The 25,154-nt window shown below is 40.1% G+C and overlaps 2 protein-coding genes across 2 annotated transcripts; one reads left to right on the forward strand and one right to left on the reverse strand.

Moving 5' to 3' along the window:
* The first annotated feature begins 1,218 nt into the window (after nt 1–1,218).
* On the forward strand, nt 1,219–2,055 carry LOC129773928 (uncharacterized). Its single transcript, XM_055777596.1, has one exon. The coding sequence runs from the start codon at nt 1,219–1,221 to the stop codon at nt 2,053–2,055; it is 837 nt and encodes a 278-aa protein (XP_055633571.1).
* Nucleotides 2,056–14,791: 12,736 nt separating this feature from the next.
* Nucleotides 14,792–24,416, reverse strand: LOC129775048 (uncharacterized). Its single transcript, XM_055779232.1, has 4 exons — nt 23,919–24,416; nt 23,712–23,858; nt 23,467–23,637; nt 14,792–15,119 (listed from the first exon to the last, which is right to left on the reverse strand). The coding sequence occupies exons 1-4, from the start codon at nt 23,967–23,969 to the stop codon at nt 14,955–14,957; spliced, it is 534 nt and encodes a 177-aa protein (XP_055635207.1). The 5' UTR covers nt 23,970–24,416; the 3' UTR covers nt 14,792–14,954.
* Between the last annotated feature and the right edge of the window lie 738 nt (nt 24,417–25,154).

Raw genomic sequence — 25,154 nt, forward strand, 5'->3', positions numbered from 1 at the left:
ACAGTTCCACATAACAAAAAAAAAAATACAATTTTTATCACAGATAAAATGTTGATTTTCCTTTCTTGTACTGTTGCTCGATGGAACTGCTTTCTTCCAATCGTTTGACGAGGATGTCCGCCGACCATGGCCCAGACCCAGGGGAGGGGGACACGTGCCGTTCGAAGATGCCGACTGTTATTGTTCCCTCATACGCAAAAGGGAAGGAAGAAGAATCTTCTTTGTATTATATCCGCTGTTTGTGGTTCAGATTTTAAAGTAGGTTGCAGTTACGGAAGGTTATCGCCTAGGACATTACGTATGCTCTCGTTGATTCTGAAGTTCTCGTTCTTCGATATACACTGATGAAGTTTTCGAACGATCTGGTACAGGTCGCAGAGTGAGTGAAAAGTCCCTTTGATGAAGTTGTGTGACACATTGGCTCTCAATTTGGATAGAATTCTCTGCTTCTGCTGGAATCTCAGATCAGCTTCGATCAACTTACATTCCCCGTATTTTTAACCGAAAGTACTCAAAAGTCAATTGCATGAATAGATACTTCACTGATGGGTCTCGCCTCAATGGATCCACTGGCTTCGGTGTTTTCAATGAAAATTCGAGCGCCTTCCGTAAACTGCAGGAACCTTGTTCCGTTTATGTTGCTGAGCTGGCAGCAATCGACTTCGCATTGGGGATGATCTCCAACAAGCCTGCAGACCATTACTTCATTTTCTCGGATAGTCTCAGTTCGCTTGAGGCTCTCCAGTCGATGAGAACTAGTAGGCACCCATCTTATTTCTTCACAAAAGTGAGGCTGCAGATGAGTGCACTGATCGAAAGATCTTATAAGATAACCTATCAACAATGATCAATATCAACTTTTTTTTTTCCAGTGTTCGTCGTATGTAAACAACGTTGTTTTTCGATCGTGATTTCCATCGCTGTTTACGTGTTTATTTTATCGTCTTAAATCTAATTTCCGTGTTGATATCGTCTAGTGGAGGTCTGTGTTTGAACAGTTACGTTTGTGGATCGATCCGTACAGTTGTTGTGTAGCATTTTCTACTTCCCGCTAGTTTGTGTTTATTCGGTGGAACAAAACAACAAAGGTGCTTTACTCTCCACGTCGATTTTCTGGCTCGAAGCGACATCTACTGGACTCAAACTCAACCTCGCATCTGGTCGAATTTTCAAAAGCTCGGCACGCGCATTGTACTGCATACCCAAAGGCGCATTATCATGGCAAAAAACTGCGCTAAGTGCTCTAATGCTATTTCGGGCATCGATTATGTCGTTTGCCGCGGCTATTGCGGTGCGTCTTTTCACATGAATGCATGTTCCGGTGTAACTCGTGCGTTGCAATCGTACTTCGCATCTAACAGAAACAACCTTTTCTGGATGTGTGATCAATGTGCTGAGTTATTTGAGAACTCGCATTTTCGCGTCATCTCACGCCAGGCCGATGAAAAATCTCCACTATGCACGCTCACGACTGCGATTACTGAGCTGCGGTCGGAAATAAAACAACTGCATTCTAAGCCCGTTGCCCAGTTCTCACCCGCTACAAGCACGCACTGGCCAGCACTTGAGCAGCGCAGAGCATTGAAACGGCCTCGTGAGATCGATTTCACAATCCGAGCTTCTGAGAGTTGCCAAATAGGAAGCAAAAAGCCGATGGCAAATGTTGCTTCTGTGCCAATTTGCAATAATGATGCTGATCATAAATTCTGGTTATACGTATCAAAAATTCGCCCAGACGTCACCGTGGAATCGGTATCGACTATGGTTAAGGCTAATCTCGGGACCGAGGATAATATTTCAGTGGTCAAGCTCATTCCAAAAGGCAGAGAGTTGGATTCCCTCACTTTTTTGTCCTTTAAAATTGGACTGGACCACTCGTTCAGGGAAAAGGCACTTGACCCATCTATATGGCCCGAAGGATTGCTATTTCGTGAATTCGAAAACTACGGTTCACAAAAATTTGGAGTTCCAACGAAGTACAAGAAGTCTACAACGCCGTTGATGCCACCAGAAACGGTATCTTCTCCGACCGCGACTATCATGAATTTGAGTTAGTTCACTGCAGCCCGGGACGCAATAGTTTGAGTCATTCGGAAGGCCCCTCTCCTCCCATCCCAGTCGTGCCCCTCACGCCGTCGGTCAGCAGTCGTCCCGGACCTGCGTTTGGGCTTGGAAAAGGGGTCTTCCAGCCAGTTTGCACAGGCAAGTACAGTTCCTCTGGATCTAATTTCGTTCCTGATTCTCGGTACGTTTTCAGTTGCATTTCTTCAATAAGTATGACAATGTCACATAGCCATTGCCCATTCGGCCAACCGCGGTTACTCCCAACGGAATGCACACAGAACAGCATGATGGAAGCTCCCAAACCGCCCGGCACAGTCGAGCACCACTGTCGTCTCTCCGCTGACTGCTCCTGCCACTCAAGACATTCCGTTCCTGTGTTCGGAGCTGGTGAGGGAGTCTTCCAACTTGCTACCTCAGGCAAGTACGACTACAGTACCGTTCCTTCGCTTTCTGAAATCCGCCCCACTAATAGTGTTGCCTACATCGACGGTGCGGCTGATACCGCACCTTACTCTGATGCTCCCGTCGTTTCTGCTGTTTGTCGGTCATCATTCACCGAATCAGAGGATACATCGTCACCGTCACCGCTGACCGTTTCCAGCCGTCTGTGGTTACTTCCAACGGAATGCGCGCAAAATAGCATGATGGAAGCTCCCAAACCGCCCGGCACAGTCGAGCACCGCTGTCGTCTCTCCGCTGACTGCTCCTGCCACTCAAGACATTCCGTTCCTGTGTCCGGAGTTGGTGAGGGAGTCTTCCAACTTGCTACTTCAGGCAAGTACGATTGCAGTACCGTTTCTTCGCTTCCTGATATTGGTCCCATTGATAGTGCTGCGTACATCAATGGTGTGGTTGATGCCGAGCCGAACCTCGATGCTACTGTTGTTCCAGCTACCACAACCTCGCATTTCAACGCTCTTTCTTCCAACCGTCATCAGGAAATTAGTGTATATTACCAAAACGTTGGCGGTATCAACAACAAGGTCGACGATTTCCGGGTAGCTGTATCAGACCAATGCTACGACATAGTAGTTCTCACGGAGACTTGGTTGGACTCACGTATACTCTCTCACCAAGTGTTCGGCTGCGATTACGATGTTTTTCGTTGCGATAGGAACGCTGATAATAGTCGTAAGGCTAGAGGCGGAGGCGTTTTAGTAGCCGTGAACTCTAGACTTGAGACGAGGGCTGTAGAAAACCAAAAATGGTCTTGTCTAGAGCAGGTATGGACGGCGATCACACTTGGCGACCGCACTTTATATCTATGCGCATTGTATATCCCTCCTGACCGAACACGAGAACGTGAACTTATCGAGATCCATTGCCAGTCAGTTTTCTCCGTTCTGGAAGTCGCTAAAGCAACAGATGAAATCATCTTGATGGGTGATTATAATATCCCAGGAATCTCCTGGAAGAAATCACGCAACGGTTTCCTTTATCCGGATCTGGGTCACTCAGCCCTCCATTCCAACGCGTCTTTCATGCTAGATACTTATAGCTTAGCCACTCTCTCGCAAATTAATCACGTCACTAACGAGAACGGCCGTAGCCTGGATCTTTGCTTTGTGAGTGCGCAGGACACAGCCCCATTCTTATGCGAGGCTCCTGCTCCTCTCGTGAAACTTACCCCTCATCACCCACCCTTGCTGGTTGCCGTTGGCACAAAACTGTCACAGGATATCAATATTTCACCTGTAGTCGTTTCTTACGACTTTCGAAATGCTGACCATCGTAATATCAGCCAGTTGTTCTCTAGCTTCAATTGGGGCGACATATTAGATACCGCTAACGTCGAGTCTGCAGCTGTAACATTCTCCAACGTCCTGGCATATGTCATTGATAGATATGTGCCAAAGAAGAAGTGCCTCCATACGTCCCGAAAACCGTGGCAAACACGCGAACTTCGACGAATGAAATCCATAAAGAGGGCCGCATTAAGAAAGTTCACCAGATACCGCACACAATCTCTTCAATGCCAGTATGCGAGAATCAATTACGAATACAAACGTGTCGCGAAACAATCTTTCCTGAATTATCAGCGCAGAATACAGAGGAAACTCAAATCCCGCCCAAAACAATTTTGGAATTTTATCAACGAGCAGCGCCATGAAGCTGGCCTGCCATCGTCTATGACGTTCAATGGAATTGCGGCCTCTACTCAGCAGGATATCTGCAACCTATTCTCAGAAAAATTCGCCAGTGTTTTCACCGATGAAACATTAACCGACGACTATATCAGGCATGCGGCTAGCTACCTCCCCCGTTCTAGCCAAACTCTGAGTAGGTTCGACATCAATACGGAGATGATTTCAAGGTCATTCTCAAAGCTCAAAACGTCGTTCAACCCGGGACCCGACGGTATTCCTTCAGCTTTTCTCAAAACGCACATGAATGACCTATTGATCCCGCTGCTCCACATATTTCAACTCTCTGTAGCCACCGGTGTTTTTCCGACCTGTTGGAAAATATCGCATATGTTCCCAGTCCATAAAAAGGGAAATAGACGAGATATTAACAATTATCGCGGCATCACTTCGCTTTGCGCTTTGGCAAAACTATTTGAGCTCGTTATTTTGGAACCGCTAGACGCTCTCAGCAAACCGTACATAAGTACTGACCAACACGGATTCATGACGGGCCGCTCCACCACCACAAATTTACTGTGCCTCACTTCTTACATTACCGACAGCATGTTGAAGCATGCCCAAATGGACGCTATTTATACGGATCTGACTGCAGCCTTCGATAGATTAAACCACAGTATAGCTGTCGCCAAACTGGACAGGCTTGGGATTAACGGCAACCTTCTACAATGGTTTCAATCATACCTCACTGGCCGTCGACTAGCCGTCGTTATAGGTGATTGCCAATCCCCTTTTTTCGCTGCTACGTCTGGTATACCACAAGGTAGCCATCTGGGCCCCTTGATATTTCTGATATACTTTAATGACGTAAATCTGGTAATTGAAGGTCCACGGCTATCATATGCTGACGATTTAAAAATTTACCTTCAGGTCAGCTCGATTGAAGATTGTCGCTTCCTTCAACGACAGATGGATGCTTTTGCCGATTGGTGTATTCTAAACCGAATGGAGGTTAACCCCGCTAAATGTTCTGTCATCTCGTTTTCGCGCACGAGACAGACCATATTGCACAACTATGTCCTGTTCGGCACGGAAATTGAGCGTGTCAGCGAAGTCAAGGACCTGGGTGTCATTTTAGACGTGCAACTCTCTTTCAAACCGCACATCACATACATGGTTAATAAAGCATCCAGAACTCTGGGGTTCATCTTCAGGATTGCTAAAAGTTTTACCGACATCTACTGTCTGAAGTCCCTCTACTGCTCCCTCACTCGCTCCATCTTAGAGTATGGTGCAGCTGTTTGGACTCCACACTACAGCAACGGTGTCGAAAGGATCGAATCAGTTCAACGAAGGTTTATAAGATATGCTCTGCGTAGATTGCCGTGGACTGACCCCCTCCGATTACCGAGTTACCAGAGTCGATGTCAGCTGATCAGCTTGGAAACTTTGTCGGTTCGTAGAGACACAGCCAGGGCTTTGATGATAGCTGATACCTTACAAGGACGCATCGATTGTCCCGGTCTTCTGGAAAAAATTAATTTCAACGTTCGACCTCGGGCTCTCCGAAATAACTTGATGTTACGATTGCCCGCCCTACGTACAAACTACGGCATGTTCGGTGGATTAAATGGTCTACAAAGACTTTTCAACAGGGTAGCCCAGCTGTTCGATTACCATTTATCCCGAACGCTTCTTCGTCGGAGATTTAGCTCTTTTTTTACTGAACAAACAGTCACGTGATTATTGTTTTTAAGTGTATCTTTAATATGTGATGACTGTAATTTGATGTAATCAGTTGTAACACGATGTCATTTGATTCATGTTTAGATTTAAATGTAGATTTAGAATTTTATATATCCTTAAGCACATCATTGGGGCCCTTACAGCCCGTTGATGAATTGACAAATAAATAAATAAATAAATAAATAAATAACCTTTGTATGGGTCCCCTCTCATTGCTCAATTCCTGGCAATGAGAAGGCGGACACTCTAGCAAAGGTGGGTGCCCAGGAAGGCGAATTGTTTGATAGACAGATTTCATACGATGAATTTTTCCAATTACTGCGTCAGAGTTCCCTCTTGAGTTGGGAAACCGATTGGGACACTGGAAGTCTTGGGCGGTGGTTATATTCAATTATTCCAAATGTTTCTTTGAGAGCGTGGTTCAAAGGTTTGGACGTAAGTCGTGACTTCATTCGTGTAATGAGTAGACTTATGTCCAACCACTACTCGCTAGATGTGCACCTCCACAGAATAAATCTTGTTCAAAACAATTGCTGTCGGTGTGGAAACGGTTACGATGACATCGATCACGCAGTTTGGCAATGTACGGATAATTACGCAGCCAGAGAGTACCTTTTGAATGCCCTTGAGGTCCAAGGAAGACAACCCTATGTTCCTGTTAGAGACGTGTTGGGAACTCGCGACATCTGCTATATGCAGTTGATCTATATGTTTGTGAAACGGTCTAGTATAAGAATTTAATGCTTTTGTGTTTTTTTTCTTTTTCGTTATTAGTTTGTTTGTCTTGTCCCCTCATCTCACCGTCGCCCACCGTCGACAGCTAGTCGAACACCAGATGCTATCCCTGGTCATTATGCACAATGCTACAGTGCGTGCGGCAACCCTCGGTTGAGACAATGATACCTCATATCCATATCCCTAACCTGACCCGTCCCACAAAAATTGTTGCCCCTCTAACCTCGAGTAAACCGCGAGTAATCGGTCGAAACCTACTAAACATAGATTTAAGATGAAATTTTTGTATAAACAAAACTTGAGTTAGCGGCTACGCAAAGCTTATGCGATTGAGCCTTACAAATAAACGAATTGGAAAAAAAAGTGTTCTCATAATTGGGATGTTGCAGTCTTCAGTGCTCTGTACGTGTGTCCGACATGGGATACTTCATATTGGGATGCAGATGACCGTTAATCAGCAACGCTCCCCTAGTCTGCACCCCATATCTAGCGTGGTGCGTCTTTCTCGACTCGAGGAATCCAGGATAGAATGATCACTAGCCGGCGCAATCATCAGCTCGTGTAGAGTTGTCATGAGCGGTACAACCTTTGGCTCTTGTTGAATCATCAGTGGACAACCTTCAGCCCGTGTATCTGTAAAGAGTGTGTGTATGTATTGCCGCGACTAAGTAGAAGTTTATCGATCGGATAGGAGGGATATGAAACAGGGACACAACGAAGGAAACATCATTAAACGTTGACATCGGCGTCTCTGAGGAACAGGTATAGATGGAGCAGAAGATCAGGATCACGACTACCTAAGATATCCCGGACGGGGATATCCGATTGTCTGCCTTATGCCCTCAATGCTCTGGAGAACTGAGAGCGGATACACGACCAGACAACATGCTCGATGTCGTGGTAGCCATCCCGACAATCACATAGATTGCTTGCTGCGAGCCCAATGCGATAAAGATGCGCGTTTAGGTTGTAGTGATTGGACATAAGCCGAGATATCACGCGAATGAAATCACGACCTACATTCAATCCCTTGAACCATGCACTCGTCGAGACCTTAGGGGTAATCGTGTGTAACCAACGACCGAACTCATCTTCACTCCACATGCGCTGCCAACTTACGAGCGTGTGCTGACGAGGAATGTGGAAAAATTCATTATAAGTAATTTGCCTTTCAAAAAGTGGGCCTTCTGAAGCGCCCACCTTAGCTAGCGAGTCCGCTTTCTCATTCCCCGGTATCGAGCAATGAGAGGGAACCTATGCTAAGGTAATCTTGAATAATTTTTCGACCAAAACACTCAATAGATGTCTTATTCTTGTTAGGAAATAAGATGAGCGTTTATTACCTTTCATTGAGCGGATTGCCTCTATTGAGCTGAGACTGTCTGAAAAAATAAAATAATGGTCGATGGGCAGTGTTTCAATGATCCCTAGAGCATAGTATATCGCACCCATTTCAGCGACATACACGGAACAAGGATCTTTGAGTTTGAAGGAGGCACTGGAATTTTCATTGAAGATGCCGAAGTGTATCTTCAATCCGTTTATGTATGAACCGTCAGTAAAGAACATTTTATCAGATATAACTTTCCCATATTCTGCCGAAAATATCGGCGGAATAGAACCGGAGCGTAGGTGATCTGGGATTCTATGGATTTTTTGTCGCATGGACAGATCAAAAATGACAGAAGAATTGCAAAAGTATGGGAAGCAAACTTGGTTGGAGATGCCTGGTGAAGGGTGCACGTCGTGGGTAAGGTACTCATGGTATAAAGACATAAAACTTGGCTGAGGAGGAGTCAGTTGGAGTAGATTTTCGAAGTTATCGATCACCAATGGATTCATGATCTTGCAACGGATGAGAAATCTGTAGGATAATTCTGTGAACCGAAGAGTAAGTGGGGTTACTCCTGCCAAGACTTCGAGACTCATCGTATGTGACGAATGCAAACACCCCTTGGCTATACGCAAGCAACGATATTGTATCCTCTCCAGCTTGAGAATATGAATCCTGGCAGCTGATCGGAAGCAAAAACTGTCATATTCCAACACTGATAATATAGTTGTTTTGTACAACTTAATGAGGTCTCTTGGATGAGCGCCCCACCATGTTCCGGTAATTGTTTGGAGAAAATTGATTCTTTGCTGGCATTTCTGTTTCAGATACGCAATGTGTCTTCCCCAGGTACATTTAGAATCAAAATATACACCCAGGTATTTGAAAAACTTAGAGTGCATGATCGTTTTGCCGGATAGATGGTGTAGTAATGTAGTGAAGTAATTGTAGTAAGTAAATCTAGATATAAAGTAAGCAATCAAATATAATATTTTCTAGTAAACAAATGAGTATTTTTTGATATTTCATTATTTTTCTCCACAACGAACAATTTCAATGGTACAGATTTTTTGAAGAAAAAGTATAGATGAGAAAGATTTTTCCCTTCTGGTACAGATTAAAATGTGGCAACACTGGTTACCAGTTGATAGAGATTTTCCAGCATGCTGGTTTCGTGCTCAGGAAGTGTACAACAAATTACGTTCTCTCAAGTGTTTCTTGTCAGTTGTAGAAAATCTCGCCAGAGCTCAAACTCGCTCGAAATTGGGTGCATTCATACATCCGAAACGGATACATTCAAATTCAAAGCTTCAATCCTACCGCAGCTGGTCGCCGCTACCAAACGTCTTGTCGTGTCTGAAATGTCCCAGTATTTCGATCCACTTGGCCTCACCTGTAGTGATAAAGGCTGAGGTGCCTGTCTGAGTGCTCTGAACAGAACACATATTGTGGGACGAAGTACTGTCCTTGAAATATACTAAATGGTGGACATCGTACCAGGCTGAGCTCAGTCTGCTTCAGTCGCTCTCCATAACCTCGTTTTTGCTGCAACCGCTTGCACATCGTTCATCGTATGGTCAACATGAGCCGGTCACGGAAATGATCAGAACCTTTTCATCCGTAGAGCAGTTTTATGACTTTGGAGAATCATCACTACGCTTCAGAAACCGAATTGAGAATCCCGATGTATTTAATGTTATGTTTTAATGTTATGTTTTTGTTCGACTATTATACTAATTTTTGTTCATTAAGCCGATTTTGTCAGATGAATGTTATATCTAAACAAATAAACAAATAAACAAATAACACGAACCGCCAGTACAGTCAGCCAACGTCTGCTGCATATAAGTCGTGTCTCGTGATAACTTCTGACTTCTGACATCTGTTGACGTTGTACCCGGCACGGAAATCCATTCCACGGTTGGAACTCTGTGACGTGTTGTTCGGTAGTCAACTCATCGACAATCTGGATCAAACTATCGAGTTCGTCGAACCCGCAATTTTTTGGACAGATTCCAGCATCGTACTTCACTGAATCAAATCGCAGACAAATGTCAGACAGGGGACAGGGGAGGGTTTTCATCTCGAACCGCGTCGCTGAGCCACAACGAAGCCTCTTCATAGGCTGCATATGGAGACACGTTGAAATCTGCGTTGATCGCAATTTCAAGAGGGGTGATGATCGGTCTGATCTGTAAAGATGATTAGTGGTGGCATGGCCCGAGTTTACTCAAAGACCCTCTTGATTTTTGGCCCGAGTGGTTTCGAAGTTCAATGTTGGTGTTCAGGAACTACAGAGAGAAGCTCAGCAAGTAGTTCGCCACATACATCGATTGCGACTCGTCAGAACTCCCGTCAGTTTGGTTGGAAGATGCTTATAACGACAATTAAAATTTTGAAACCATGGGTTCTTCGAGTAGAGAGACGCGCCACGCTAGATATGGAGTACAGACTGGGGGGGGCGTTGCAGATTAATGGTCAGCTGCATCCCAATAGGAAGTATCCCGTGTCGGGCACGTACAGAGCATTGGAGACTTCAACATCCCAATTATGAGAACACTTTGTAATACTAACCTCTAGCCAACCGCTAATTTTATTTTATTTATTCATTTCGTCAAACAAATGTAGACTACACACTTATACACTAATGTTACAATGTTTTCTTAGGTTAAATATTATTTTTGCGGTACATGTTTCTTTTTAGCTGTTTTTTATTCATTGTTGTGTCAATTATTTCGCAGTGCTGATTGTATATACACATCATGCGATTGATAGGGTCGTTATTTGCATAATTTGTTCTGGATGTTTTGGTTAGAAACAGATTTCGTGTTCTTAGTTGACGCCCAGGTACATAGAAATTTAGTTTTTCTAGTAATTCAGCTGACTGTACTCGTTGCGAAATTAGGTCATTAACAAAAGAAAGCATTGCAAATTCACGGCGTTCTTTTAGTGTTTGGATGTTTATGAGTATGCAACGTGCTTCATATGAAGGAAGTGGAAATGAGGTCCAGTTGAGTTTACGAAGTGCAAATAGAAGAAACTGTTTCTGGACTGACTCAATGCGTTCTTCATGTACGACCATATACGGGTTCCAAACGATGTTACAGTATTCCAGAATAGGCCTTACATATGTAATATATTTCCAAATGGTATTGTGTCTTTTTTATTGTTGCTATAAAATTGGACTTTCCTTGTTCCCCTAATTTATGAACTACTGCTGTATTTGACTGAAAATAATGTTCAAACATCTACTGTTCGGAATATGAATCATGCGTCGAAACTTGATTCAAATTCCGAACACTACTTTTACACTAATATGAATGATGCTTTCTGCATAAAAGATCATTTTTTTCATCCATTTATAGTATATTCGTATCTTATCTGGCACTTAACGTGAAAACAGCAAACAATAACTGAAACAATTACAAAAACTGAAAAATTAACGATGCTTGTTTTTCACGAAATTTCCTATCGCAAACATTTTGTCACTGGTTTGACTGTCACTTTTGTTTAGTAGTGTTTAGTATTGTAAAGTATAGACTGTATAGATACCTGTAAATGATGTTAAAATGTAGCCTGTACCCCAAAGAATGTCGGGGCTTCCATTATTCAATTATTTATAACAAAAAGTTCAGTAAATTTACATTCAAAAATGAAGTGTTCGGAATTTTCGACAAAACGGTAGCTGTCGACGTCCAAAACAAAACATTTTCCGTAATATTTCTTTTATCAACCAGCGGCATTGGGATTTCAGCATCGGAATCTGTTCCTCAGTATATTCCGAGGCTCTTTTTTTTTGGCACCTTATTCTGACTCTTTTCAATGTTTGGCAGATGCAGGGTAACACGGGGTGAGTTGGACACACGGGGTGATTTGGACCACCCTTTTATCTCAAAAAGTACGGCTCAACTTGAATTTTTTATAATATCTACTTCTATTGTTGAACCGCATTTAGACGGTCCAAATCACCCCGCATCAAGTTTTTATGTCCAAAAATCATCTCTTTTATTTTATGGCATATTTGGTAATTCGAAGCTTGATATAATGATTAAACATTATTTTATTACAATTCATTTATTTGTAAGGCTCAATCGCATAAGCTTTGCGGAGCCGCTAATTCAAGATTTTATATACAAAATTTCAACTTAAATCTATGTTTAGTAGGTTTTGACCGATTACTCGTGGTTTACTCGAGGTTAGAGGGGCAACAAGTTAAACATTATTGATTGAGAGAAAACGAGTGTAGCTCAGTATACAATGTGACATTTTTTTTATTTAGACCGTATTGGTTTGGAAATATTAGGTGATTTGCTTAGGAGGTACGAATTCCCCCCATTTCTCCTACTGGTGAGAACAGTTGAACTTTTACTTTTTTGAAGGTACGAGAAAGAGAACGAAGTCCTTTTGCTTTTATAATTTTGGTTAGTCTTCCACTACCTTGCTTGCGAGTAGTTGTAGAGGATCTTAGGATATTGTATTCTGCTAGTTGTTGTTGAGTTTATTATCGTCTTCGTTCAATTATGTTTTCAAAAACTTTCGTTGGTATTACACGTTCTTCGTTCCTCACAACAAAACTACTACTTTTAAATTTTTTTAAACCCATAACATTACGATTTGACGAGTACTGATCCTACTAATCCTATTAATAAATAACTTCAACTGTAAAAGAAATGTCAAAATGTGTAGCACTGCGTCAGTTTTAAGTGATTGTTAATGCTTGATCCAACATAAATTCATATTTTTCCTAAACAACACACAGAAAGATTTAGATTCAGTCAAATATATCCCGGGAATTTATAATTTTAAATATTTCCGCTGAACATTTTTATTATTTTTTTTTTATCTTAATGTTAGTTTTGAACGCGAATGCGCGATCTGTCATTCACATTTAGTTTGTTTACAGTCTATTGTTCAATTCTATTGGTCAAAGATATTATGTTAAATTTTGTATTGCAAACTAAATTTCTAGTGCCGTAACGTTGGAAATAACGTTGGTGACTCAACTATGTCGAAAAAAACGAGTGTATGAATGTTATTAGATGTTCAAAGACGGCCGAGAAGAGATAAACGATTTACCACGTCAAGGACGACCATCCACCTCTTCAACTGATGGAAACATCGACAAAATAACAGGAATGGTGCTCCAAAATCGTCATTCAAGTTTTAATGAATTAAATTTCTCTCACGAGACCGTTCGTCATATTTTGATTGATGTTTTGGGCATGAAAAAAATAGCAGCATGGCAAGTACCAAAAGAGCTCAATTTTCTTCAAAAATTGCATCGCAATCAAGTTGCTGAAGACATGCTCGAATGAGCAAATTATGATCCCATGTTCATCCAACGCATAACTACTGACGACGAGACATAGGTCTACGAGTATAACATGTAAACGAGACAACACTCATCAGCATGGACGGCTGCAAACCAGTCGAGACAGAAAAAAAAACACGTCAAAGTCGATTAAAAGTGAATGTAATGCGGACTGTTTCCTTCGATATTCGTGGTGTTGTCCATTTGTAATTTCTTCTGGAGGCCCAAACCTTGGCGTAATGGACCGTTCGAAAGTGAAGAAAATTCTTCGCAAACGGCCAGATTTGTGAAAAGATAACACACTTGGATTTTGCACCACAATCGATCATTTTCACCAAAAATGGCACGAATGTGATTGAACAAGCACCGTACTTTCCAGATATGGCTCCATATGACTTTTTCCTATTTCATAAACTCAAACTACCGCTTCGTGGGACTCGTTTTGACAGCATTGAGGACATAAAAACGAATTCGCTTCATGAAATGAAGGCAATTCACGAAAACAGTTATTAAAAGCCATTAAATGACTGGATTGTTCATTGAAAAAAGTGTATTGCTTCAGAAGGGTCCTATTTTAAAGTCGATAATATTAATTTGGACAAAAATAAAGTATTTTCTTTGAAAACACATATTCCCGGTATATATTTGACAGAATGTATGTACGTTCATGGTATGCAAAGTGCTTGGTTTTCAGAAAACGTGGAGAGTAAATTAGAAAGTACTGCAGAAACTGTCAATGTAGAGAAGGTAGAAATATGGGCCGAGTTCTACGAATGAGTGATTTCAAATTATCTATTATATGATTCGAATGTGTTCATTGAAGACAATAATTTCCTTATTATACCCTCATGCACCCTCACGAAAATTTATCCAAACTACGAGAGGGGAAGAACATTCAAGCACATGTATTAGATTACTTTTATGTTGTTACAACCAGAATTCCAATGGGACTTGTTCGGAAAATAAAACGTTCTCAGTGACGATCTCATTTATGGGACACCCGTTCCAATTCCTAATCGTATTTTCCTGCGTCAGTGTTAATAGTATTTGATAAGCTCATGGGAACGTTCTGATATACCTCTTTTCGTATACACACGCACATGCCTGCTCCCGGCTCCCGGCTCTTGGCTCACGGATCTTGTGTACCTAATGTGGACAATCAATTTTGCTTAGCGCAGCATCTAACCGGGCAGTTCAATGTTTTTCTTCCAAATGTGCCATCAGTCTTCTACGTGTTTGGGAAATCAATTTTGTCGGTCAGTCAAATGAGTCCAAATCTCATTTGGTCTTCTCTGCACATTCCGATACAATCAATATCAATTTGCCTTTTGGGCGGCATTAAACGAAAAGTCCGTCAGTAACCTAACGGAAGCAAAGGAATATATAAATAAGACGAGGGCTCAAGCCCAACTCCAGAATTGTTTGATCTGTTTGTTTCAATATGTGGAAGAGTTGCAGATATATTAAAACACAACGAATAGATGAAAATCCATTTTTTATTTAGATTTTTTGTGCACGAAGTATTATCTATAAGTGATATCATAAATAATCAAACGAAATGTATTCAACTTGCGGCAATGCCGCAAACGAATTCTGTTATACTCTTGTTTAGGTTTTGAAAATTAGTAGACCTGGACAGTTATCTACTACATTAGCTACCATTCCATCGAGTGCAGGTGTTTTAATCGATGTCAGCATAAAATGAAAAGCTCATTACTTTGATCAGCGAGCTGCTTCCGGGGGGTTGATGCTGGCAAGTGATGCTTACGTGATAACTTCCTTTAGGAATTAGCTTCAACATAGAGTGGCCATCTTCGAAGCTGAAATCATTCACGGTGTAGTGACCCTGGAACAAAAATTGTGATTTTATGAATGCTTGATTGAACAATAAATATAATTAATATAATATTGCTTCGTATCATACTACCGCGTTTATAAAGCTCAATAATAATTTACAGTCAAACCTGTTTTGTGTAATGTGTTTTTGATTCGATGTTTCACATGTATTTCATCGCAGTTATTGTGTCAGTCAATTACCAGTCTCGTGCTTTGTTCTGTTTGTTATGACGTGTAAGTAGGAGCTTATTGAAGGGAGCGAATAGTTGGGTTCAGTTGTAATTGAATTGAATCATAAATTGTTCGTAGCTGGCAGTGCGAAAGGAGCAAGTTTGCATCCAATTCTTCCACTCCTTAAATAATTCCCATATTTCCATCAAATGCAATATGTTGTGCATGACACGATTTCTAATAGCAACAAGTTTTGACATACAGCAGAAAGCACAGCAAGTTTCAACGCGCAGTTTTGTACGACTTTTTCATGCGATTTTTTGTGCGGTTCCCATCTCTCGCCCGAAAACAGGCTTACATTTTCTTTCCATATGTTTCTATGTTTCGAATCCGAATCAATTACTTAACTCATCCTGTATGGAGTCTCATGGGAACATGGAATCATTGAGAAACATTATTGCCGGTCGCATCCCCGGATAAATGAACAGCGTTAGAGTGACTAGGTCCAATCTCGGTGAAATATTGTTAAGAGCAACTTAAGCTTAGGGATAAATTCCAGAGGGACTTAAAATGTGCTGTCGCAGATGAAACCTGTATGCTCCACTCTCCACAATAAAAGCCGTTGGTGTAATTTTGATTATTGGCGTTACAGAAACCCCTATCTTCAAGAATTATGTTTTTTCGTTCTTCCGTTTTCTGGAAAATGACGAAAAAACGAAAAATCTCCGAACAAATACTTTCGCCAAAATCTACATTTTTGTTCCTGAATGAGGTTCAATCTAATGATTTTTTCCTACATCACAATGTGTGATCTTTTATCCAATTGAGACTGTAGAAAACTTCACATATTTTTGAATTTTATAAGGTTTTGTTTTTTGTTAGGTTATGTGAGGTTATATACTTTCCGCACATAGTTGCTTTGAACCGATTTTTTTGCCCAATAAAGTTATACAAAATGGAATGAAATTGATAGTAAGTGGTAGCAAATTGTCTAAGGTTAAATTTGATGCCAAAACCTCACCGTTTGGTTCCTCTCCAAAGCCATGAAAAATTACCAAAGTTGATGTTCGATCTCCCGAACGCTAGGCATAAAATGGGTTAATGTGAAGCTCTGGCACAATGGAATATTGTTTCTCTAGCTTCTTGTGGGACGCAAATGAAGAAAAAGAAAATAAAAATAGAAGGAAAGGACGAAAACATAGCATTAATGGTTCTAGTCGAATAATTGAAGGGAAGGCAGGTATCTGTTCAGTTACTAGCAACACCTCAAGTAGCCTCAAGCCTATTGGATATGACGCAGACACGGACACGATGCACTACTCAACACCTAGCAGGATCTCGAGCGGCTTCAGAACGGCTAGGTACGAGATAATTTAAACGCAAATTCAGATCGAACAGTCTAAAACGGCCCTGCGGCTTAGTTTAACCAGAATTGAATTAAGGGTAGCTATTCGATATCACTTTGACTCGGATCGTATTGTTGACAAATATGTCCCTTTGCTTCGCAATTGATTTTATAGATTTGAATATAAAAATATGAAGTGGTGTTCTAGGCTCCGAACCGATACATATTATAGAGACATGTCACATTCAGATCGACAGCATGTACTTGAAATGTTCAACGAACTGGTTGTGGAGTACAGGATAATTAAATACATTTCACGAGATTTTTGGCCAGAAGTTACCGATGTTCAAACTCCACTATGACGAGAACAATCCATCCCCTTGTTATTGCATCTCACAGGGGATGTGTATAAATTGCCCGAAAACCATTCACCCGAAAAACATTTACCTGAAACACATTTACCCGGATGTAACAAATACTCGAATGCAACGTTTATCCGAATGAAGAAGGAAAAATTTCGACAAATCAGATTATGGGTACAGAATACGGTATAACATAAAAAATTGTAATGACGAAATTTAAAAATGATGTGGGAGACTTTGCTGATTGATTTTTAGAAATTATTGCAGACACGAATAATATGGCTTCTTTTTTCCTCCTTTTCGTATTGCTCTTTGAGGGTAAAAAATAATTCATAAATTTACATAGGCTTTGGAACTTTTTTTTCTGGAAAATGTAGCAGGTAGTATCAACATAAAATAATTAAAGCATAAATCTCCTGAAAATGTGAAAAGAATTGGTAAGAAAAATAAATATTATTTTACGTTTATATTTTCGCTTTAAATAACTCAATTAGATTTACCAAATGTATGTATTTGGATTCAATAATTTCAGAAATTATCCCTTCTTTGACAAATTGGCTTAACTTTCACGTGGTGCTCAAATGAATCTATTTCAATATATTTTTCTCATTCGAGATTGTTTATCATTCGGATGAATATTCTATCCGGATAAACGATATTCGAGTGACCTTGTTTTATGTGAATGTTCTAGAATTTCACTATTTTTTTTTATCCAAAATATATATTTTTATTAAGGCTCATATGGCGTCAACCTGACGGGGCCGGGAGCTCAATATTTCGACAATGATTGCCTTATAACTATGTTAGTAATATGTAACCGATTACTCGCGGTTGGCTCGAGGTTAGTATTACAAGTGTTTTCGTAATTGTGATGTTGCTGTCTCCAATGCTCTGTACCTGTGCCCGACACGGAATACTTCCTTTTGGGATGCAGCTGACCATTAATCAGCAACGCCCCCTAGTCTGTACCCCATATCTAGCGTGGTGCGTCTTCTCGACTCGAGGAATCCAGGATAGAATGGTCACTAGCCGGCGCAAACATCAGCTCGTGTAGAGTTGTCATGAGCGGTACAACCTTTGGCTCTTGTTGAATGATCAGTGGACTGCACAACCTTTGGGCCGTGTATCTGTAAAGAGTGTGTGTATGTATTGCCGCGACTAAGTAAAAGTTTATAGATCGGATAGGAAGCATATGAAACAGGGACACAACGAAGGAAACATCATTAAACGTTGACATCGGCGTTTCTGAGGAACAGGTATAGATGAAGCAGAAGATCAGGATCACGGCTACCTAAGATATCCCGGACGGGGATATCCGATTGTCTGCCTTTTGCTCTCAGTGCTCTAGAGAGCTGAGAGCGAGCAGCATGGAACCGGATACACGACCACACAATATGCTCGATGTCGTGGTAGCCATCGCCACAATCACAAAGATTGTTTGCTGCGAGCCCAATGCGATAGAGATGCGCGTTTAGTTTGTAGTGATTGGACATAAGCCGAGATATCACGCGAATGAAATCACGACCTACATTCAATCCCTTAAACCAAGCTTTCGTCGAAACCTTAGGGATAATCGTGTGTATCCAGCGACCGAACTCATCTTCACTCCACATGCTCTGCCAACTAACGAGTGTGTCCTGACGAGGAATGTGAAAAAATTCGTTATAAGCAATTTGCTTTTCAAAAAGTGTGCCTTCTGAAGCGCCCACCTTAGCTAGCGAGTCCGCTTTCTCATTCCCCGGAATCGAGCAATGAGAGGGAACCCATGTAATAATGAATAATTTTTCGACCAAAACACTCAATAGATGTCTTATTCTTGTTAGGAAATAAGATGAGCGTTTATCAACTTTCATTGAATGAATTGCTTCTATTGAGCTGAGACTGTCTGAAAAAATAAAATAATGGTCGATGGGCAATGTTTCAATGATCCCTAGTGCGTAGTATATCGCACCCAGTTCAGCGACATATACGGAACAAGGATCTTTGAGTTTGAAAGAGGCACTGGAATTTTCATTGAAGATGCCGAAGCCAGTGGACCCGTTTATGAATGAACCGTCAGTAAAGAACATTTTATCAGATTTAACTTTCTCATATTCTGCCGAAAAAATCGGCGGAAAAGAATCGGAGCGTAGATGATCTGGGATTCCATGGATTTTTTGTCGCATGGACAGATCAAAATTGACAGAGGAATTGCAAAAGTATGGGAAGCAAAATTGGTTGGAGATGCCCGGTGAAGGGTGCACTTCATGGGTAAGGAAATCATGGTACAAAGACATAAAACTTGACTGAGGAGTCAGTTGGAGTAGATTTTCGAAGTTATCAATCACCAATGGATACATGATCTTGCAACGGATGAGAAATCTGTAGGATAATTCTGTGAATCGAAGAGTAAGCGGGGGTACTCCTGCCAAGACTTCGAGACTCATCGTATGTGTCGAATGCAAACACCCCATTGCTATACGCAAGCAACGATATTGTATTCTCTCCAGCTTGAGAATATGAATCCTGGCAGCTGATCGGAAGCAGAAACTGCCATATTCCAACACTGATAATATCGTTGTTTTGTACAACTGAATGAGGTCTCCTGGAAACTCACTATGTTATAATACTGTTTTCCTATATCCGATTGATTGAGTTCAAATTATTGAGTTGTAGGCCAATTTACTGTTGCTATGATTCAATAGTTAATTTTTATCAATAAATAAAATCATTTTCACGTTCTTTGTAGTGAAATAGAATGTGTCGTTTTATTGGCCGGATGAAATCCACAAAAGAAAAGGGCCCAACGGAAATAACAGAATTAAGTGTGATGAGTGTGAGTGTGAATATGAGTGTGAACATTGTCAACATATCCTTAAATCACTTCATTTTCCTGAAGAAAATATGTCACCCTTCTAAACTCGAGTAGACCGCGAGTAATCGGTTTTCTGCTTTATTAACATTAGAATTAAGGAAAAATGTTTATATATACTAGTAAAAATTCAGTTAGGAGTTAGCTCATTTAAACTTATGTAACTGAGCCTGTAAAAATAAACAATTTAATAAACAAAAAAACGGAAATAACCTCACAGATAAAACATAATGTCCCAAAAGCCTACTAGAAATAATTCCACGCGGAAAAAAATCTCATGGGCGTAAATGCAGCACGGAAAAGCGCAAGTTTTGACATAGGACAATGTCTTTGATTTCTATATAGGGGGGTCACTAACGAAAAATGTAACGATTTATTAAGAGTTTTCAAACGCATATTACTCAAAATGGTTATTGCGACATATGTTGTGTTATATATCATTAGACAAAAAAAAAATTATCCAAATTATTTTTTGTTTGAAACATGAATAGTGAATATGGTAAAAAAAGTTAACAATTTGACGATTTAAGTGCGATTCACATACAACATACACGTCACGTTCACGTCCCGTCACGTCACGATACGTCAATGATTCTACAATGCAATTCTCATGAAAACATTCACATACACCAGCAACGTAACGACCCGTCAGCATACGTTCAACGAAAACGACCGGCAGGGTTTGTAGAAGAGAATAATTGACGGAGGCGGACGGCTCGTTTGGTTTTTGTCTGGGCTTTGTGTCTCGGCTTTTGTTTTGATTTGGTTGTACAGTAATTTACATCTACATCGACATTAAGCTAATTGAACAGATCTGTGATGCAACACGTTTAATTAGACATTTTTACCTCTAGTTGGACATTTTTGTAAACATTGAGTTCGGGGCCCAAATTATGGCCCCACATTGAAAGTCGCCACCAGTCGCAAATGTCCAATTACCGGCCAAAACCGACTCCAATGCGACACTGAGTGGTGCCTCAGCATATCGCTTTATAAGTAACTTACTGTACCTTTTATGCCAACATATCTCTTAGCTCCAAATTTCGGAGTGGAAATCATTCGCGACTAGTTGAAAGAATTATTCTATTTATTATTATTGTTGCATAAGGGTCGGACTACGGGGTTTAAGCATTTAAATAATTGAATTCAATGATTCTCATTGAATTTTTCAAAATTTAGAACTGATTCTAGGCATGCTGATTTGAAAGAGGGCATTGCAATTTAAAATTGTTGTAGGTGGCGACACCATGAATAAAATTAAATAAATCATTCGTTTGGCATTTGACGTGACGGTGCTGGTGGAAGCATTGACTGCATGTGTGAATTGGTGGAGACGTTGACGGAACGTAGACGTTCTTCTCCGTAACGTGCTATGTGAATCGCACATTAATTGGATATGTTTTCTTTCGATTGCACTATTCACTCGCTTCCTCTCCGACGCAACGAGCAATCTTTTTGCCTAAATTCGGGCGTTAACTCATAATTTGAGTTGATGCGTAAAATGAATTATTCTCCATTTACCGATAGTTTTATATTATATTGTATGTTGTCCAATCAATTTGTGCTCAATTCATGTTTTTATCGTATAGGTCACACTACTAACAATTTGTGTAATTGTTGCCCAGGATGTCATAATATCGAGTATGTTGTTTGGTTTTGTAAAAATGCAATAAATGAATTTAAATGGCTGCTGATTTAGAAGATCGAAAGGGTATACCCACGTAAATCAGATTATAATAGCTTGAGTAGTCGCGATCTTACAGGGCTATAAAGTTATTACAAACAATGTTCCTCACAACGTGGTAACAAAGGAGATAATGCTATTTTTATCTATAATATATTTTTGTAGTCATAGATTGATTTGACTTAGTGTAGCTTATGTAGGTCTTAACTATTTAGACTTGTGTTTAAAAATGACACATGATGACTCTTTGTCTTCTTCTGCATGATTGAATAAACAGAAGAAAAGGTTAGTAATGGCTTTAATGGTATTTTTGTGTACATTTTTGAACAGAATGCGGTACCGAATTCTACCACGTTATGTCATATAACCCGGTCGGTCGCCAACCCGCCGTCGGAAGCGGCGATCTCTCGCAAGTAGACTTACTTAGGATACTGGGGAGATGACGCTTTAGTAAGGTTCGACCTAGCTTCAGCGAGCGTCGGTCTGCATACGCTTGCCTGTTGCGTTACGTATACTAGGTTGATTTTTGCTTTGGAGAATATCATTCATTGCAATTCAAAACTATTGCTTCATGATCCGAAGAAATTTCCACAGTTATAGGTACTTCGGTTTGGAAATTTAGTTATTTTTGGAAATGTTAGTTAATAAAAAAATTGCGCTTTTTCCGTACGGCATTTATACCCATGAGGTTTTTCCGAGCAGGAATATTTCTAGTAGACTTTCGTGACATGACACTTTATCTGCGATTATTTCCGTTGCTCTTTTTTCTTTTGCTAGTTTTCCCGGGAATACTCAAGAGTTTAGTTGCTTTGGATTTCAAAGAATCACCGTTCGAAATTATGGTATCATTCGAGACAGCTATATTGGAAGTATTTTTAAAAAATAATTTAACTAAACGCAGTAAAAATGTAGCCTATTTGCAACAAGTATGTCAAAATGTATTTTTTCCATTTTCAATTTTATCCATATTCCACTGAGACTTTAGAAAAATTCCGGTATTAGCAAAATTCCATCAGAATTTTAGTTAAATCTCAGCTTGACCTCAGTTAAATATTTGACTACTTTTCACTCAAGTTTCATAATAAGAACCCCGATTTCCTTTACTCCCCCCTTGGGTGATTTTTCGATTTTCAAAAAACTCAAACTTTGACCGCAAAGTGGTTCTTTAAGTTCAATTGAGCTGATGTTTGGCATAGTGTGTTTTTTCGAGATGGTGAACTTTTTTTTTTTTAAATTCGTGATGACCATTTTCATTGGCACCCTAATGAACAACCTTAACCCACATCGTGTCGAGCTGTAATATTTATGTTTTTGACGAAAGCCATTTGTGTAATTTTGATCACTGGCGTTAAAGAAATCCCATTGTACAAAATTTTTGTTCTTCCAAACTTCCATTTTCTGTTTTGTTATTAGTTTTGTTATTATTCATATTACGACTTAGCTTCACGAACTAAAATTCGTATTCAAAGTTATTTGCTATTTGCGAAACATGTGATTTTTTTCGGTGCATTGCAAAAAAGAAATCGTGGGTATCAAAAATCTGCGAATTTAAAAAAAAATCTATGGATTTACACAAAACAATTTGTCGTCCCTGTTCGCGATACGTTTGGAGCATTCCGATAGAATATTCCACACATTTGCGTTTTGGATCGAACGAAGTTGTAAACAAATGGGTCAACAAAAGGTTTATACGTGCGGTATCCGAAATATATCTAACTAACAGCTGAATGTAGTGTGTGGGGCATTTATATAATTCATCTAAACAGACTGTGTACATTGACATTGACTTTTCTGGAAAACTTTCTTTAAGTAAACTAAAAATATTGCGAAAGTCGATAAACATTTTTGGAAATCAAAACATTCACATATATTGGTTGGTAAGAAAGTTTGGACATCTCTTCAAACCGTTACCGAAAGTGGATTAAGATGTAATGAAAAACTCACCGGTTCATAGGGGCACTTCAATCCGAAGGTGACGAGTTTTTTCACTTCTGCTGAAATGAATCGAACCACAGGATTCTCGGCCGAGCTGGGATCTTCTTTACACGTGTCCAGTTTTATATCAGTGAGCGGTATGTAAGCATCTTTGATTTTCTTCGAGAGAATCGGGGTAACCTGTAATGTTGTTGATAAGTTTTTCACTGGCTGCAACAGTAACTTATAGCGACGCTTTATTTTTAACTACTTACCCAAAAGTTACCGTCAATTTTCTTCAGCAGATCGGAATTCATTCCAACCGAGTACACTCCATTATCCATTTTAACATTGACTGTCCCCTTGACGTAGTCCGAACTGAGTTCGTATGATAAGTTGGTAAAACGCACAGATCCGATAACCTGAAATCGATTATTCTTTGAATGTTGCTCAAAAAAATAAACACCCAGCTTGTTGAGTACCGTTCTGATAAACAGGCCAATAAATATAATCAAAATATTTTCGCCCCTCATTGTTGCACTGTTCACTTTTCACTAAATGCTTGACATAAGGTGGCCCGGTTTCGGTTTTATAGAACTTCCAAAGATTGTATCACTACTAATTGTTATATCAGCATCGGTAGCTTGTTTAATTGGCATCCGGTTGGGTGGTAATTTTGTTTGACCATCATTGACAAAATTTAGCGTTTCATGTTGCATTTCATCAGATTCAACAATTTGTCATTATGGGCCATGACATTACCTCAGTTTATATTATGGTTCCGTTTTACACTGATAATATCGCTTTAAAAATTAATGACCTCCCATGCCATCTGACGACAAAAGCAATTACATTGTTTCGGTAGATTAATGAATGCTGTCATTGACCTTGCCACTGAAACACAATACTTCGACTTTGGTAGCCATCCATTTAGTCATAGCTCACATTCCGAGTGGTCTGCGAACAGGAATAACACATTCGCAGAGCCTCTCTTCGGTTTCTTCTCTCGTTTACCTTTATTTTATAACCGCAGCCACGCTCAAGAAGAGGAAGCTACTCCGAAGAAGAACCACGGCGTAAACAAAGCGACTGCAGCTGAGATTGTGTTTCGGGATTCCCTTCGTTCATTAATATCAATCTAGCCACTTCAAATCAGCAAAATTAAAACGACAAGGTGAGCGGAGAGACGTGCGGAAAGTCAAAACAATGGAGGTAAAATATTCTTTGTCCATTATTTTCACCTATATAACCCAGGTATTTTAGTGTGGAACGTTAGCTTACATTGTTAGGAGATGAAAGGGATTTCTTTTCTGCAGCAGCATTGAGATTCGGTTCCGTCGGAGTGTTCACAATTTTGAATTAACCAGTCGTTGAGAAACACTTGTCCTTTTACTTATTGCGTCCCGGTATGATGTGGTTTGTTTATATTACATTACATTGTTTTTATCACATCCTCCGGAAGCTGCAGCTACCTGCAGTTTTCTCCTATTCTTTTCCGTTTCATTCAAATAGTTACCATTGGAAATATTTCTTTGAGCGGATATGTGTAACTCATGGTAATGTATCATTTGCTACAATTGTAAACAGATTATATTTTTCAAGGAACATGCCTAATTTTATATATTCAAGAAATGGTATCTTTGAACATTTTCTTTTGTTACGCATCTATGATATAGTTTTAATTTTACACCGAATCGATTACATCAACCAACAGCTAC

Source organism: Toxorhynchites rutilus, chromosome 3 (genome assembly GCF_029784135.1).
Source record: "Toxorhynchites rutilus septentrionalis strain SRP chromosome 3, ASM2978413v1, whole genome shotgun sequence".
Taxonomy (NCBI): Eukaryota; Metazoa; Arthropoda; class Insecta; order Diptera; family Culicidae; genus Toxorhynchites; species Toxorhynchites rutilus.